Source organism: Macaca thibetana, chromosome 8 (genome assembly GCF_024542745.1).
Source record: "Macaca thibetana thibetana isolate TM-01 chromosome 8, ASM2454274v1, whole genome shotgun sequence".
Classification (NCBI taxonomy): Eukaryota; Metazoa; Chordata; class Mammalia; order Primates; family Cercopithecidae; genus Macaca; species Macaca thibetana.
In genome coordinates, this window is record NC_065585.1 from 135,353,312 (window position 1) to 135,372,810 (window position 19,499).

At 39.5% G+C, this 19,499-nt stretch overlaps 1 protein-coding gene across 2 annotated transcripts in view; it reads right to left on the reverse strand.

Annotated features, from left to right (window-relative positions):
• Positions 1-8,911: 8,911 nt before the first annotated feature.
• AGPAT5 (1-acylglycerol-3-phosphate O-acyltransferase 5) overlaps positions 8,912-19,499 on the reverse strand; it is a 52,009-nt gene continuing 41,421 nt past the window's right edge. The window contains exons 7-9 of one of the 2 annotated variants that reach the window (XR_007728178.1): positions 13,386-13,509; positions 12,629-12,804; positions 11,308-11,395 (exon numbers count right to left, since the gene is read on the reverse strand). Coding sequence is in view for 1 of the 2 variants with exons in the window: in XM_050801101.1 (XP_050657058.1) it covers positions 11,170-11,395; positions 13,386-13,509 (350 nt within the window). In the remaining variant the exon portion in view is untranslated. Of the gene's footprint in view, positions 11,396-12,628; positions 12,805-13,385; positions 13,510-19,499 lie in introns of both variants that reach the window. The other variant, XM_050801101.1, reaches the window with a different exon arrangement.

Below are 19,499 nucleotides of genomic sequence, written 5' to 3' on the forward strand. Positions count from 1 at the left end.
TTCCTTCCTTCCCTCTCTTTTCTTTCTCTTTCTTTCTTTCCTTCTTTCTCTTCTCTTCTTTTTTCTTTTTTTGAGATGGAATTTCACTCTTGTTGCCCAGGCTGGAGTGCAATGGCACGATCTTGGCTCACTGCAACCTCCGCTTCCTGAGTTCAAGTGATTCTCCTGCCTCAGCCTCCCAAGTATCCGGGATTACAGGCCTGCGCCGCCACTCTGGCTAATTTTGTATTTTTAGTACAGACTGGGTTTCATGATGTTGGTCAGGCTGGTTTCGAACTCCTGACCTCAGGTGATCTGCCCGCCCTGGCCTCCCAAAGTGCTGAGATTATAGATGTGAGCCACCGGGCCCAACTGTATTTCTTTTAAACAGAAATGAAATACTCCTTATAAGAAAGTCACCTGATGGTTACGCTTCTATCTCTACCGCTTCCCACTTTTACTCCTCTACTGTGAGATATTGATGAAGTCTTGATATTTCCTCCTGCTACAGTCATTGTGGTTTCTTCCTCTGTATGGTGAAGCCAACTGTGCTCAACTCCCTCTCTAAGGCTTCCTGCAAGTCTGTTCCCAATTGTGTCACTACACTGAGCTATTTAGACATTTATCTTACATGTGACTATTTTTCCTAACCTAAAGAGCCAAAACTATTTCCTAGATTACAAGAGCATTTTTTTTTTTTTTTTTTTTTAAGACGGGGTCTCACCTGTTGCACAGGCTGAAGTTCGGTGGGGCAATCATAGCTCACAGCAACCTCGAACTCCCAGGCTCAAGTGATCCTCCCACCTCAGCCTCAGGAGTAGCTATAAGTACACACCTCCATGCCCAGCTAATTTCAAGAGCATTCTTTTAACAACTCAGGGAGAATTATTTTTTTTCCTACGCACATCTTGGAATCACCAACTGCGATATTCCTAAAGCAGCTCAGCTTGTTCTTTTGCTGTCGGCACCCTTTAGGGTTTTGTTTGTTTGTTTGCCGGAGACCGGAGTTTTATCATTACTCAAATCAGTCTCCCCGACCATTTAGGGAGCAGAGTTTTTAAGGATAACTTGGTGAGTGGGGGAAGCCAGTGAGACTGGAGTGCTGATTGGTCAGAGATGAAATCCTAGGGCGTCAGAGCTGTCTTCTTGGGCTGAGTCAGTTCCTCAGTGGGGGACACAAGATCAGATGAGCCAGTTTATTGATCTGGGTGGGGCCAGCTGACCCTTCAAGAGCAAGGTCTGCAAAATCGCTCAAGCACTGATCTTAGGAGCAGTTTAGGGAGGGTCAGACTCTTGTAGCCTCCAGCTGCGTGACTCCTAAACCATAATTTCTAATCTTGTGGCTAATGTTAGTCCTACAAAGGCAACCTAGTCCCCAAGCAAGAAGGAGGTCTGCTTTGGGAAAGGGCTGTTACCATTTTTGTTTAAACTATAAACTGAGTTTCTCCCAAAGTTAATTCAGCCTACGCTCAGGAATGAACAAGGACAGCTTGGAGGTTAGAAGCAAGACGGAGTCAGTTAAGTCAGATCCATTTCACTGTCTCAGTCATAATTTTGCAAAGGCCATTTCAGTCCCTTCCTTCGGATTTTATAGCACCTTAATCTAAAGGTGTGTAGGCTATGAAGATGAGAAAATGCCGTCGACCGCTCTGGCTTCTTTCTTTGGGTGATTTGTGAGACCACTATAAACGCAATCTCTTTCAATACAGTTCATCCCAAGTAATTTCCTTTCGGAAGAATGAAAGGAGCAGACAGAAGCAACAAAAATTTAGTTCTTCATTATAAGCAGATGCAAGAGCAAACAGATATTCTCAATAATTACTATTTGGAATCACAGTACCATTAACTGATTACATTCATTGAAATACACCAGTAAGAAACAGGAGGATGTTTACAATTCCTTGAAAATGACAAGCTTTAAGCAGATTCCACCCATACTTGAACTAGTTATCAAAGAATGGTGGTGACATATTTAATTAGTAACCATCATACGGTATGGAATCCCCTTAGAATATTTTTAGACAAAATAACTGATACGCCTAGTTGACAACACTGTTTTAATTTGGAAAAAAAATGTAAATATACCAAAACAAAACCAAAAAACCCACAAAGGCAATAGTATGACATAGTATTCAGTATAAGGCCAATTCAGAATGAACACATCTCAGTATTCTCATATTTGCTTCAGATCTTATTTTTTGATTGTGCTTTTTCTTGAACTCTAAGAATTCCTGGAAGGCCGGGCGCGGTGGCTCACGCCTGTAATCCCAGCACTTTGGAAGGCCGAGACGGGCGGATCACGAGGCCAGGAGATCGAGACCATCCTGGCTAACACGGTGAAACTCCGTCTCTACTAAAAAATACAAAAAACTAGCCGGGCGAGGTGGCGGGCGCCTGTAGTCTCAGCTACTCGGGAGGCTGAGGCAGGAGAATGGCGGGAACCCGGGAGGCGGGGCTTGCAGTGAGCTGAGATCCGGCCACAGCACTCCAGCCTGGGCGACAGAGCGAGACTCAGTCTCAAAAAAAAAAAAAAAAAAAAAAAAAAAATTCCTGGAATATTCTTTCAAATCATAACTTCCGTATCATTTATTAAATGTTTACTGATTATGCCATTTACTTTTTTAAATAATCCATTGACTTTGGACTATAAAATTCAAACACAATTGCTTTAGAAAATCTTCAGGTGATAATATAACTATGATTGAGGTAACCCTAAAATGTCATCTCAAATTATGTGTACTGAATCCGTTAAACAAACTTGCTGATTGCCTAATCGGTGCCAGGAATCATAGTAGTTTTGAGACACAAAAGCTGGGGTGAAAGTTCCTCCCCTTTAAGTCATCTTGTACATCAGGTCTGCCCCATGGAGATATAATGCCAAAGAGCGAATATTAAACCTTCTAGTAGCCACATTTAAAAAAGGTGAAATTAACTTTAATATAGTTTGAGGACAGTATGTCCAAAATATCACTAAAATGTGTAATCAACATAAAGATTAATGAACTATTTTGTTCATTTTTGTACTTATTTTCCAAAATCTGGCATTTTACACTAACTTCTCTGATTTCAAGGGCTCTATAGCCACATGGGGCTCCGGTTGTCATACTGGGAAGTGCTGATGTGGAGGGTGGGTATGTGGCTCACAGGTCCTAACAGAGCAACTGGGGAAGCTGTTGGCTGCATTGCCTTGAGCTCAGTGGTAATGGACATTGGGGGTGGGGAGGGTGCTGAGGGATGAAGGCAGAGAGGAAGCAGATGGAGACTGGATGAAGAAACCACCAAGTAGACTTGCTTGGAGAGACAGGTGGTAGGGGTGGTTGAAGATGCACCAGGCATTGGGCCCACGTGACTGGCAGAACACCAGGGAACACATGCAGAATGAAACTGTAGGATGGGAAGGTCTTTAGCAGTCGCATCTCAGGGGACACTGCAGTCCAGAAAGAGGAGACCCACTACTACATGCTTGGGACCCAACCACAACTCTAGATCTCCTGACCCTCAGAACAATGTTTTTGTTCACTGTACCGCTCTGAGGCCAAGCTCAGTTTAAGTTCTATTGCCAGTTTTATGTTAGACTGGAGCTGCCAGTCAAGTCATAAAATATACCAGGAACCAAAATCTATCCACGACCCAGTAAGAGTGGGTGCAGGAATAAAAACCATGTTCGAGAGAACAGAGCCAGAAACCACCAGGTACTTAGACACATGGAGGCGTACTTTATATTGGATTTCTTTCTAATCTCATTATCTTTCATTTATGTCAACTTCTGGAAACAGAAAGAGGGGTGGAGATATGGAAACAAAAAGGATAAAGATGTTAGTACACAAGAAGAGGGGGTACATTTTCAGGGTTTTTTTTTTTTTTTGTATACTTCATTTCACTTGACAATGTCTATTTTGTATTTGTTACATGCCCCATTAGAACAACATACCAAAAACCTAAATGTATACATACACACACACACACACACACACACACACATATATACACACAGAGTATTTGAGGTGGTTTACAATAAAAGGTACAAATGTAATAGAATTTTAGATAGTCCAGCTACCCAATTTCATCTTGGACTTCTGGAGAGGAAGGCAGGTTGTCACCATCATGTCACAGAATTGTTGTAGTAGTAACAAAAATTGCTCACATTTGCGTGCTCAGAATGTGACAGGCACTAATCCAAGTGCTTCACATAGATGATTTCATTTAATCCTCACATGCCTGTGAGGTAGGTTCCATCACTGTTATCTTCATTCTATATTTCAGGACACTGAGGCACAGAGATTAAGAAACTGACTACAAGGCCGGGCACGGTGGCTCATGCCTGTAATCCCAACACTTTGGGAGGCCGAGACAGGTGGATCACTTGAGGCCGGGAGTTTGAGACAAGACTGGCCAATATGGCAAAACCCCATCTCTATTTAAAAAAAAAAAAAATACAAAAATTAGCCAGGCATGGTGCCGGGCACCTATAATCCCAGCTACTCGGGAGGCTGAGGCAAGAGAATAGCTTGAACCCAGGAGGTGGAGTTTGCAGTGAGTTGAGATCACGCCACTGCACTCCAGCAAGGGCAACAAAGTGAAACGCTGTCTGAAAAAATAAAAATAAAAAATAAAAAACTGACCACAGTCCCTTGCTGGCTAGTGGTGTGGCAGGGCAGGGCAGGGACTCAAACCTAAGTGTCCTGGTTCTGGAATCCATGTCCATAAGCCCAATTCTCCATCTACTCCCAGTCACTCCTCTCCAAATCTCCTTCCCAAACAAGAAACACTGAAACATAGAATGAGTTATAAAGAACCTTGTGTTTCAATCATCTGGACAACAGAAAGCCCCTATTTTAAGAGAAACACAGTGTGTTACTGATGGTGTCATCAGTGACGTGACCCTGATGTGCCACCATGCTTGAACTCAACTAAACCGGAGCAGCAACTGTTTTCACCCTTCTGGATTCAGCCAAGAATCACTGACCATCGAGAACCAGCTAACATCGAATGCATCAGAAAAAGCCAACTTCCACATAGATCCCTTCCTGGGCATATGCTTAGGGGCTCTGCCAAAACCTGAACAAGGAACATGGTAGAGATGACAGTAACGTGCCTGTGCAGTAACGTGTCCTCACAGGAAGTGGTGATGCCTTGCTTTCATTCCCTACTATGTCTTCGGCTTCACTAGAGTCTTTGTCAAGCTTTCTTCACACCATACACAGGAACCTCCAGAAATAACTGCTAGCTAAGCCCCTAGCACAGCGCCTAACACAGAGCAGGAATTCAAATTTGTGAAGTGAGTGCACAGCTCTGGCTGCCGTTTTAGAACACCTTGGGAACACTACCTTAATCCCAACCTCAGAAATCTTTAAGGAAGATAGCTATTAACTTTGCCTGACTTTCTACTAGATGGCCAAATTCCAATGATCATATTGAAAATTATTTCAGAGTAAAACCAAATCAACCAAGGCAAGCAAGCAATAACATCATAACATATGTATGGTATTTTACAGATGGCATTCATTCATTCCAGGACACATCTCCCAGCTTCTACTCACACTTGCTAAACAGTTTGACACAGAAATTCTTCAGTTCTAGTTCTCTTCAATTGATATTTAATTTGAAAGTGCTCCTTAAGAATCCAAATGCATAGGGCCAGGCACAGTGGCTCACGCCTGTAATCCCAGCACTTTGGGAGGCCAAGGCGGGTGGATCATCTGAGGTCAGGAGTTTGAGACCAGCTGCTCGGGAGGCTGAGGCAGGAGAACTGCTTGAACCAGGGAGATGGAGGTTGCAGTGAGTTGAGATCACGCCATTGCACTCCAGTCTGGGCAACAGAGCAAGACTCTGTCTAAAAAAAAAAAAAAGAATCTAAATACATCAGTTCTCTGATCTAAGTCAGGTTCTTTCCTCATCTTTGTTTCCATTACATAAACAAATGATCTCCCACAGTAGTTACTGCTCTTTTCCACTCTAGCCAATGATAAAACATTGGGATGGCGGTGGTGGATGGGAATTCCGGCTCTTCTCCGCCATCTTCTCTGCAATCAACTGAAAGACCTCTCATAAGATGGGTGCAGTTGAGGAAAAAGAATAAAGGTGGTCATGGACAAATGAAAACTGGTTCATTGTCTGAAAATTATCAAGAACTGACCTGTGACCCAGACAGAAAGTAGCTCTGCATGTCTTCACAGAACACAAGATACACGAGCTTAAATAACCAGAAAGATGTTTAGTAACAAACACTCCTCACAGTCAAGTGTTGAGTTCCAAAACACTTCAGAAAATAACGGACAATTACTTGTTCACACATTTTAGACAGCAAATAAAACTGAAATGGTTTAGGAAGAACAATCTCTCACACTGGTGTTGAAATTATATAAAATTGTATTTTTATACCTAGAGTCTCAAACTAGTGAGAATCATTTCCCTGAACTCTATGAAGTAAATACATATTCTCCCCTCTTTACAGGTAAGGGAAAGATCAAACAGGAGAGGAATTTTTTTTTTTTTTGATACAGAGTCGCACTCTTGTCGCCCAGGCTGGAGTGCAATGACGCCATCTTGGCTCACTGCAACCTTCACCTCCAGGGTTCAAGTGATTCTCCTGCCTCAGCCTCCCGAGTAGCTGGGATTACAGGTGCCCGCCACTATGCTCGGCTAATTTTTGTATTTTTAGTAGAGATGGGGTTTCACCATGTTGGCCAGGATGGTCTCAAACTCCTGACCTCAAGTGATCCACTTGCCTCGGCCTCCCAAAGTGCTGGGATTACAGGCGTGAGCCACCGTGCCCGGCAGGAAATGTATTTAGTTATGCATGTAGTGACACAGCACCAACTCTTTTAGTCTGGGATTTACCTTGATAAGGTATCTGTTGGTACAAACAGTATCCAAAACCTGGCAGTATGCCTGCAGATGCATTACTTCTAGTGGTCAAGCTACGCTGTGGCATGGGGTTTGTGATGACAGTGAGATGAGATGATGCCCGCAAGAGGCTTAGGCCACTGCTTGTCTAGTATCACAACAAAGTGAACCTTTAAAATATTATGTAATATTTAATAGCCATATTTGGCAATATAACATATATATAAAACATGTAAACTTTATCACATATATATGAAATAACTTTTTATCACCAACTTTTGAGATCCATATTTTCCTTTATTGCTGAATTAATGAGGCACCAATAATCCCAGTAACATAAGTCAGAATTTATTCTGAAAATACCATAAAGAGACAAAAAGAGTTAGTCAAGTATTCTTGCCTGCTGGAGACACAGAATATCAATAGCACCTTTTTAAAAAAAAGACATGAACGTTTATAAAATTGCAGAACAGATCTTATATATTCACATATAAAATCATGAACCAATAATAATCCGGATGAAAAAACTGATCTGTTTCAACATCAATAAACATTTTATTAAAAGTTTGTTCCACATATTAGCGTTCCCTCAGTACATTATAAGTACTTCAGCTTTCTATTTGAAGTGACTTTCTTAAAAATAACTTTTTTTCTGCTCAGGATAACCAGGTATTATTATAGTATACGTATTATAATAACAAGGTATATGTCTTTGACCTCATGTATGACTCCCCAGTCACTACAGGAATAGATTTACTTTTCATACACAAATTGGGAAAGATGTCAAATATTGATAAGTATTGAAAAGTTGTAGCTACTCTAAACTGAGTAAATTAGTGATCGTACAAGCACTCCATAATAGTTGAATTAAAGGTTTCAAATTCAGTTAATTACATGAATATTTGATAAATATGTGAATGTTCTAAATATGAGTTTGACCAAAGTACTAATTTTCATTCTAATGATTGGATGTTACATAGTCTCTATATAATGTCAATTATACTAAGCGATAATGTAATTTCAAGTTCTTTAATCAAAAAGTATGAGTTACTAGTAATGAAAACTGGCACATAAGGAGGGGAAAAAAATCTTGTTTATAAAGCAAGCTGTGCAAAACTACAAGGACATTGTAGCTTTCCACCAGATATGGAGTATCTGCCAAGAAAATATTTTACTCAATCTTCAATCTAAATACTACTAAAACCAAATTAAGGTTAAAAATTATTTTACTATGCACTTGCAATTATACACACAAAATACTGCTTTGATAGACATTTTTTTCACATTTGTTGTGGTATACATCTGAGAGTTACTGTGTGTCTATAATAAGCAAATTTTATATTTCTATATTTCCTTTTTAAGAGATGGGGTCTCGTGCTGTTACCCAGGCTGTAGTGCAGTGGTATGACCTGGCTCACTGCAATCTCAACCTCCTGGGCTGAAGCGATCCTCCCACCTCACCCTCCCAAGTAGCTGGGACGACAGTTGCACTGCCATCATGCCTGGCTAATTTTTTTTCATTTTTTTGTAGACAGGTTCTCGCTATGTTGCCCAGGCTGGTTTTGAACTTGACCTTATTTCCTTCATCTATGATCAGTCTAGTTAGATCACTTGATTGACACAGACCTATTCAAAGAATGTAATTATAAACAAAGGAAAAAATAAAGCTTATGCAACCCATAGCAAGGAAAATTGTCGCCACTCTAAATTTTAGAAATCACATGGAAATGAAACATATGAAAAACTATCAGTATGTATGGTCTAAGAGTTAGCCAGATTGGCACTTTTATTCACCAACTTAGTTAATTTCAGGCATTTGACATGTTTCATTGAGATCACTTAATGATTACAGAATTGTCAAGCAAATTAACATTGGCCATGCATCTTATAAATTACAGATGAATGTATATAACCAAACTAATATACTGCTTAACGGTTTTGATTATTTTAGTGTATTTTTTAAAACTTTGCTCAAAGCTTAGGGAAAAGTATTGTGAAGAATGCAGGGCCAGTCATTAAGCCTATTTTATGTACTAGGAGACTGTTGGTGAATTTTAGGATCAAAAAATGTTAAACAGCACAGCCATTAGAGATAGTGAAAGATTTTATTTTTTTTTTACTTTCATCCAAACACACCCTTTCCTGAAAAACATAAAAGCATGCACATCGATGGCATTCTTATAAAGAAAAATTAATAACTAAGCTGTAAATCAATAATAATACAAACGAAAGTTTAAATGATATGTGAAAAGATTTACAGGTAGGTATACGGCTCTTAATTTTAGAAAATAATTCAAGTCAGAATTAATACAGGTTAAGGAGAAGCTTCTAATTTTCCAAACATTTTGATACAAAAATTTTTTCAACTACTATATTTTATAGACCGTTTGTGAGATTAGTATAGTTCTATGAAACATAACATTCAAGTGATCTTATGCAGGTCAGACTGCCTTGTTAAAATGAGTTAGAATCCACATAATTCCAATAGTATTGCCCCTCAAAGTTCAAATTTAGAACATATCCATTATATTCAAAATATGTTAAATCCCTGTACTTAACAAAGACATGGAATCGATCTAAATTTTACTTTACAGGTAAGAGAAAATTAGAATTTGGCATGAGGAAACTTTTCTTAAGTTTTACCCATGCCCCACTGATGATTAGGCCAACTGTATCCTGAGTGTGCATGGATGTGTGCATCCATTCTAAACCAATTCACATCACACGACTCTTCAGACGATGCTTGAAACAGTTTATTCTCTGGCCTGGGAGAAGCAGTGTAACACAGTCACTTGATTCTCCCTTAATCATTATTTCTTTCATTTTGCTTATCATGATCCAATTCGTATGTTTCATGTGGGCCATTGATATATTTTTGCAACAAAAATCCAGTAGCAGTAAGCAGAAATGTTAACTTAAAGGACTATGAGGAAATCAAAGTTTAAATTATAACACAAAAATAGAACAGTTCACACCGAAAGGTCTTCTCCCATGGGATATATTGTTCCATGGCTGAAAATTGTGATTTGGTTCCTGGAACAAAGCTCTTGCTCTAAGGTGATACATATTAATGTGTAGCTCTACTAAACCTAATGGGAAATAAACAAATTCGTTCAGTCCTGATGAATTAATTCTGTATTTCACTGGCTTGAGAAGGTGAATTTCTTGACACAGACAAATGCAAAATGCCCCTGCAGTAGCTGGTGAAGCCCACTCACAAGGGCTTAAAGAGGTCAGCTCTGAAAGTGGGCAGCCCAGGCTGGCTCTGCATTTCTTCCCAGCAAGTCTGCGTGCAAGCCGCTGAGCGGCACCGCTGACGGGATCCAAAGGAAAAGGGCCAGAGCCCAGTGGGAATCCACCACATCACAGAAACGTGACTTCTGAACATCCTGTTCCATCAAAGAGAAGAAGGCAAAGGCACATGCTAGTAAATCTAGGCAGAATGTCTGCAGGCTCTCGTCACCTTAAAAATCTTGTGAACTTGGGGTCCAACCAAGGTGCACACTGACTATTTGGATATTAAAAAAAAACAAAACAGAAAACCTTAATGTTTTCAAGCACTTATGGCACAGACATAGGGGAGTACTAATAGCATAAATATTCAAAAAGCTGGGAAATTTAAAGTTCTGCTATAATGAATCAGAATCACAATTTTAAGCTTCTTTCTCATATTTTATACCTTTTTTTGTGTGTACAGGGTGTGCAAATTAAGCAATTTCAATAAATATTAGAAATTTATTTTGCAAATACAAAATGAGTAAAATCAGCTAATAACGCAATACAATAAAATCATGTGCTAAACAGAGCTTTCTCCCCATGAACACTTTTTACCCTTTCCTTTGAACATCCTGACACTTCTTAAATACAATTTATTTCACTGACTTGTAGAAATAAGCACAAGATGAAATATTAGCTAGCTGCAAGATACTAAATACTTTAGTAATAAGACCTTAGAGCTGTCAGGTTGTAATAAACTGAAAATAACAGAGAAAGTGAAATATGCTGCAAATTAATGCTCAAAAATGCAGCCATCTGACTTACAAAATACACAATCCTCCCAGCCTTCTCAAGTTGTCATTAGTTCATGGGAAATGGACAGAGTAGGAGAAACTCCATTTAGCTTTTACCCTTCCAGCAGCCCCGGTGCTAAAGTTGTATTAACCAGGTATGTCTGCCCAAGACCATTGCATATCAGCTTTCGTCACAAATTCTATTTTATCCAATCTTCAACCAACAAGGCTTTATTTACACTCCTTATTAAATTCAGGAAACAATTTGATGTCATGTGCAGCCGCCAAAAATAGACAATGTAGCACATCCCATTGTCTGGAGACAGCTATTTGTTTATGCTTTAATAGTAACCCACAGGCAGCCAAGTAGGGTTCCATATATCCAGGTGTTCACATACAGCTTCCTTCCAGCATCGGTCATAAGCATGCCTGCAGTCAAACCACTTAAGATCAACATTGATGGTAAAGTCTTCTTGATACTTAATTTGGAATTAACACTTTTCCCAGGAAATCTTTTTCTTCTTTCTGGATCTGGTGACTCATAAAATTCTATAAGCATCCTATGGCCAGAATGAAAAAGGTTTGGATTTTAGTCACTTCAGTATTTCAATTCAAAAAATATCAATTAGGTAGCTATTACATGCTGGAAAAGTTATGCAGGTCCTTGGAAAATAAGGATGAATAAGGAAAACATCCAGAAATTTGGATTAATAGAAGTTTCTAGTCTTTTAAAATATCTTTAATATGCTCTATGACTAGTATACATGAATTATATATGTAATATTTCAACAGGTGGTTTTAAGCCATTTTATGAGAATGCTTTTTGTCTTTTAAACTTTTGATCTATAAAGTTTTACAGTGACCTGACTCACAAATGGCTAATAACCCGCTGCAGCTTCTCCTCCTTTTTATGTGGAGCTCCTATTCCACCAGAAGTCAAAGATAGGACCAGCGGTTCTTAGACAGCGGTCCCTCTGTATCCACAGGAGGCTGGTCCCAGGATACCCAGCACAGACCAAGATCAAAGGATGCTCAAGTCCCAGATATATGAATAAAATGGCATGTATTTGAATATAACATATACACATCCTCCCAAATCCTTTTTTTTTTGAGACAGGGCCTTACTCTGTTGCCAGGCTGGAGTGTGGGGCAACGATAGCTCACTGCATTCTCAACCTTCCAGGCTCAGGAGATCCTCGCACCTCGGCCTCCTGAGTAGCTGGGACTACAGGTGCACACCTGGCTAATTTTTGTATTTTCTGTAGAGACAGCGTTTTGCCATGTTGCCCAGGCTGTTTTGAACTTCTGGGCTCAAGCAATTTGCCCGCATTAGCCTCCCAAAGTGCTGGGATTACAGGCATGAGCCACCACAGTCAGCCCCCTTTTTTTCTGAGTGTTTTTGATCTGTGCTTGGTTGAATCCACGAATGTGGAATCCATGGATATGGACTGCTCACTGCACCTGGTCTGTCCCAAAAACACCTTTATTCCCATGGAATTAGAAAGGCAGGTGAAAGAAGGAAAACAGCATAGTAATTCATTTTACCATCTTACATAAGATTTGTAAAGTTATAATAGCAGAACATACCCAACATAATAATCTAAAACACAAAAATACTGAAAGGAAAAGCACCTCTATTGCTTTATAAATCACACACCGTAGCGATAATCATTGTTTTAAAATGTCCAGACTCATTCTAAATATTTATAAATACTTATAAAATAAGTAGCACGTTAAATACATTTGTCTTTTTTCTGAGAACACATTTTCATGTCAATACATGCAGATCTTACTTTTAAATTTCTTCCATGGCCAAAGTGGTCCTGAATGGCTGGCTTAATAAATTACATCATGTACACTTGAGAGTCAACGAAAAATAGAAGCTTAAAGTTTCATTTTTAACCTATCACACTTTTAATCATTTTCACCTAGTAAAGTTAATCCAGGAGGGTTAATTAAAAACATTTCACTGTAAAACAAGGAAAAGAAGAACAATGATAGTTTCTTGAGAAGAAAATATATATTAAGAGAATAAAACAATTGGCTAAAATTTCTGAATATAATTAACCACAGAAGACATTGTGGATATAACCCTGCCAACTGCCCCTTCTATTTCCAATATAACAGCGTCATGTCTGCCTGCAAGTCAGCACAGTCATCTTCCCCTCCCTTGCTTTTCTGTGCACATGGGCCCAGCAGCTGTCCTCACACAGTAACACCACTTTATGTGACCTGAGAGGTAGGTCCGGGCATCTGACACTGAAAAGTTTTTTTGTGTGTCTGTTGTTGTTTTTAATTTAATTTGCTATGTTATCATGTAGTATTGTCAAAGAAATACTATCAATGAAAGTAGATGGGCCCACTGTAACAAGTTCTTTTAGAGTGATTTGTACAAGTTTAAAACACGATCAGATATGCATAAAATTTGATTTGAATTTATAAAATGTATTCTTGAGACAATACAACTATTAACACTGGTTTCAAATTGTTGACTATACTGAAATCTAGTTGAACTGAAGTTCCAGAAGTGGTGGAACTGTTGTTACTCACTTATCTTTGATTTCGAAACGTTCATGCAGCCATCTTCTCATATGTTCTTGTTCTTCTGGGACATCTTTTTTGTCGATACGATCAATGTGAATATGAATTTTTGGACATTCTTTGCAGAGAAATTCTAGCAAACAACAAAAATAATTCATTTTGTACTATTTTAGAACTCATGGTCATATAAAGTAACATAATGGAAATAAGGTAATAGGACAAAAAAAGTTGTGAAATGATGGAAAAGTACAGATTCCTTAGCAAAAATAAACAAAAGTTAAAAAAAAATAAGGATTATAAACTGGTGGTTGGGGGTTTCAAGCTGAAGTAGAAGAGCATGTTATAATTTCTAAGTCGACTACAATTACGTAAGTCATTAAGTTAAATCAATAGTACCAAATGTAATTTTTCATGTGACAACTTTTAGTGCTATACGCAGCCCAGGAATAGGAAGCTGGAGCCTCCTCTAAGTCCATACTCACCTCTCTGAAGGGACTCCAAAATGCCTACTACCACCAGCCCCCATCCTAGTGTGTCACCTGTCACCACGGTGACTGCTGCCTCCCCACCAGATTGTGAGCGCCACAGGGGCCGAGAGGAAGCTGGTCTGGTTCACGATGGCACCTCTTTACCTGGCACACAGCTGGGCACTCACAGGCGCCTGATAATCCTCAACTCCTTTCTCGTCGCCTGACACACAGCTTCTCGTCACTGACTGCTACACAGCCACAACAAACTTGCGGGAGCAACCGCCCCTCCTCTCTAACTTGGCCATTGGTTTCTAATCATTGCTACTCCTTGCTTTCCTGATACCTGCCATATTTGAACATATTATATAATTGGTAAAATAACCAAAATTCTTACTGTGGAATAGCCATGAGCCCTGTAAACAACTGTAGTTTTTAAGACTTGCTAATTTGAAAAAAGGAGACAGTCTTTTTCAGCCTCGATTGCACAACAGATGAGGCTATTATCTATCCCAAGAAAGAACTTTGAGCCTAGAAACTCCCTTCTTTGTAGGTGGCTCCTTGTGGAAAGGTAAGAATGTTAACATATTTAAGTTCCTTGGAGAACAAAGAAATATTCGTAAGATTTAAGAGCTGACTAAGGTAGGGAGGTGTGCCGAGTGGGAGACTGAGACCTTTTGCCTGAAATTGAAAACGCGTTCAAAAACGTGTTCTGAGAAATGATGAATCCTACACTCCACTGTCCGAGGAACACTTGTCTTTGCTCTTTCAACCCCACACACTTCCCGTTTTTGCTAAGTACTCTCTGCAACTGCTCTTCTTGATTTCAGTGTCGAGCTCTCAGTAACATGCAGCATTTAGGTGATCAAAAATACCCTGTATTCTTATACGCTTCCAGGAGTAAACTGGCTTTAATAACACATGTGCGAAACAGTAAACAAAGATTTTAATTTTTCAATATTTTTGTCTTAATTTTCCTACAGTACTATCATCTGAAAAATCAAAGAACTGCTTACAAAGCATTTTCAGCAGCAGAACTGCGCCCTAGGGAAGCGCACACACGGTGCAGTCAAGCAGCCTGGGTCTCCACCTCTGGGCTAACCTTGGGCAGCTCTGTCAGCCTCTCTGTGCCTAAGTGTCCAAGTCTATAAAATAGGGATAATAATACTAGCACCACTGAAAGGGTCACTCCAAGAAGATTTCAAGCACCTACAGGAGTGCTTGGCACACAGTATGCACTATGTGTTAGCTATTATAGTGTTTTAGCCACATATTACTTCTCACCCTATCTTATTTCTATTTCTGATACATAAAAAGACAGATTCCAATACTAATTTCCCTGCCTTCACTGAATTGTCTAGATCTCCACCTCAACATTTCCATAATTAACTAATCATCTGGTCAGCACTGCAAACACCCAATATTTCAAGCGCTGGCACACAGACTGTAAGGAAGATGGAACAGACTGCATTTCGAATGTCAGGAATAGAAAGCTTCGTGGAGTACAGTGCTCAGGACGTGGCAGGGCCTCTACTAAGACGCCAGCTTTGGAAGAAGGGGCAGTGCTGCTGTGAGGAAAGGACTCCAAAATCTGCATGGGTCCTTTTGTTTTTCCTAAAACTTACATGTGCTCAGAATGCGTTTACAGCATGCTTTTGAGTACGTTGATTATTTCATTCAATCTCTGCAATTCTACGCAGGCAGGGGCTGTTATTATTTCCTTGTAAGATGAAGAAACTAAGTCTCAGAGAGGACCAAGGCCCAGCGTAGGCATGGTGGGGCTGTAATAGCCAAGTCCCCAAGGTTCAGGACCCAGATAGGGACTATGAGAGGAGCAGGCAACAAAGTGGAAAGCAGTTCAATGTCAAATGACATTTAGGAGGTTCTAACACTGAAGGCAGGAAATAAGTGGCATAAATACTTCCTATAGATTTAATAGAGTACTTATATATCCACATTTGCAAAAGCTATCTTAGTTGAAGCATAGTTCATATTACATGAGTAAAAATTACCCTATAGCACCTTAGGGAATCTAGGAAAAAATACTCTAAGGTATAACTGTTTTTCTACCTATAAATTTCTAGTAGGCACTAAAGTACACTGATATGCTTGGGTAATACAGAAAGTCTTCCAAGTATTCGTATGGGTTACAGGTCTATTTGCTGTAGAAACCAAGTCCCATTTGTTCTGAAGGCAACACACAGGACCCATAACCAACAGGATGAAGCTGGGTAGATAACTGCTGTTAAATCACATCAATGAACACTATATAGCCTTTAAAAAAAAAGTTATGGAAGTATATATACTGACATGCACAGCTGTTTATGACACACAAGAAAATATGAAGAACAGGAGCTATAGACACACACACAATCTCATCTTTAAAAAACACATAAAGGCACATACTCTCTCCAATATACAGACATTATAAAAAAGAGGATTTAAAGGAAAATATTCAAACTGTTAACTGGGGTTACAGCTGGACAGGTGAACTTGTGGAGATTTTTTCTTCTTCTTTTGGGTTATCTGTAATCCCCTCTTCCCTGATCCACTTTTTTTTTTTTTTTTTTTTGAGGCAGATTCTTGCTCTGTTACCCAGGCTACAGTCCAGTGGCACGATCTTAGCTCACTACAAACTCTGCCTCCCGGGTTCAAGTGAATCTCCTACCTCAGCCTCCTAAGTAGCTGGGATTACAGGCGCCTGCCACTGTGCCCAGCTAATTTTTGTATTTTTAGTGGAGATGGGGTTTCACCGTGTTGGCCAGGCTGGTCTAGAACTCCTGACCTTGTGATCCACCTGCCTTGGCATCCCAAAGTGCTGGGATTACAGGCATGAGCCACTGCGCCTGGCCTCCATGTTTTTAAATATAAAAATATGAATAGACATGGAGAGTATATATGTTGTAATATGAAAATACTGGTAGAAAAAACTTAACTAGGATCACACACAATACTTAAATAGAATATCAAATGTTGTCCTTAAGCACACAGTTTATTATATTACACCAGCCATTTCAGAAATATAATTTTAAAAAAATCAATAGTAATCAAACTACCTTGTCTCATCTCTGCCGCAATGACATCTTCCATGATGACAAGAAGGAGTGAACCATGCGAGAATGCCCAGGTGGGCTTTGATTTATACCTCCCTTAAAATGAAACTTACACCATAAAACGGGAAGGACAAGGGACACTACTGGCTGCCTCTCTCTTCAACATGAGACCTCATGGAGGTGACCGCAAGAATTCCTGTAGCATTTGTTAGCACTGCAGCTTCTACCGCTTCCCTGTAGAGCGTCCTGGTAGCAACGTGGAGTGGAGCAGACGCTCTGCATGTTCAACAATCACTGCAGCTAATACTGACAAACAGTGATCCCCCAGAATGCTTTGAGAAACACTGGGCCACGGCACATCAACAATCTAACAACTTCATGAAAAATATTATTTCTTAATTGCACCATAAAATATGAATATTAAATCGCCTGCTATATATAGATAACATTTAATACTAATGAAATTGGCCACAAAGTACTTAGAGTATTCCAAGTTACAGAATTTTATACCTAACACAACTTATACAAGTGTTTATAAGATTATAACACTTATAATCTTGTTATAAGATTTCATATAATTTAAAGTGACTATTAATCTAAAGTAGATTATAACCAGACCAGAACACCCATCAATTCATATAAACAACTGAAAGCAGGGCTGAGTCAGTGACAGAAAACAAAAAAACAATGAAAGCAGGGTTTTTCAAGCTACGGGTTAAAAGCAACACACTAAAAGGAAAAATGTGTTATTATTATGTCTTATGTGCACAGGTATACATGTAGCATAATATCTCAGAAAGTGGGAATGCTAAATCTAAAATGTGAATGCATTTGTATATCTGAGATAAATGTCCAAAGCAACTTCTACAGAGATTTATACTATATTGCATTCCTAACAGCAAAGTATAAAAATGGCTGTTAATACTTTAATCTCACCCACTGAGCCTATGATCAAACCTTGGGATGTTTGTCCATCTAATGGATTAAAAAAAAAAAAAAGGTATCCCCTGTAGTTTTAATTTGCACTTATCTTATGAATGAGGTTAAATGTAAAATGTCTGTTCTTGTCCTTTACCCATTTTTCTTTCTAGTTATCAGTCATCTTCTTATCAATTTGTAAGTGTACTTTATACATGAAGGAAATGACCCCTTTTCTATGATCTAAGTTGCAAATAATTTCCCAGTTTGTCTTTCAATCCTGATTTTACTCTGGTGTATTTTTCCTTTAATTCAGAAATACTTTATCCTTGACTGAAGTGGTAAGATTTTATTTTCTTTTTGGTATCTGGGTGTCAGAAAGGTCAACCTTTCGAAAAGAGACACAATTTGTAATGAATACACAGAGGCAGTGACCACCCCAAAGCCACAGTCAGCTCACATGTAGCAGAGGATAAGCAGGGCAGTGGGAGGTTGGAACCCAGGCAATGCAACTCAAAGAGGGTTTTGGATTCCTCAAGGCACTTGCGATGCAGCTGGGAAGAGAGAAAGACAGAGCCCTGTGCTAAGTGCCAGCACTGTAACACATGCCGTCAGTGCCACAGCAGTACTGCGAGAGCAGGGGTAGAAGGCACAGTGCTATGCTGGGAAAGGCGCCACCTATCACTCTGGGGGAACAGTAGGCTTGGATGAGGGCAACAAAAGAGAGGGTGGTTTCCTGTGGAAAGCAGGATTGGCCACACAAAGTCTTTGACTACTGAATATGCATGAGGTGCAGGAGGACTCAGTCAGCCAGGTTCACCATGGCAGAGGCTTCACGGCACAGTGCAGGACGAGGCGAAGGCAAGGCAGAGCTCAAGGCTGGAACACAGTCCTCTGAAAGCAGGCTATAGAGGCTGGCATTACCCATGAACTCTGCTGAACCAACGGGTTCTTAGACAGGAGGGGACATGATAAAAGTAGCAGCATTTAAACAAAGTTATTATGGGGAGTCTATCTGTTTTTCATTGGTTATAAACACTTGTTTAATCTTAAACTATGTTTAATAAACTAATGACAATCTTGCTGAACAACTAAATGTCTTGTTTTCAAATGCAAAAATAGGTAAATAACTCCTTCAATAGTTTAAAAGAGAAAAATATTAATATGCCACTTTTTTATAAGAAGGGAGGGACGGTAGAATAAGAATATATCTGACAATAGCTCAAAGGTTCTTAAAACCTAACATGTTTGACAAAAAAAAAGGTCACACTTAACTGTATTTCTTCTTGTCACAATGACACCAAATTTCATAAATATTTTATGAAAAATACAGCAAAAGGGCAGCACTAATAATGTGCACCTCAGTACTGCCAGGGGCGTGCTCCTTCTTCACGCCTTCCTCCCCTTTACAGAGCGCTCCATTTGTATGTGTGAACTCTGAGTAGAAAGAGGCCGGATTAACGATAACTGGTTAGTCCACAGGACTAATACGACAGCCAAGAAACACCGCACTTTGCAGGACTAATGAAATTTCAACTGTTACATCTTAATAACATCTTGAAAAATACACCGGGTAAATGTAATGAAGGAAAAAAGTTCACTTAACCTACTTTGCAAAACTCAATTCTACATAAACATATGTATGCACCATACACATCGCGTGGCAGGCATTTCAGGTGCATGAA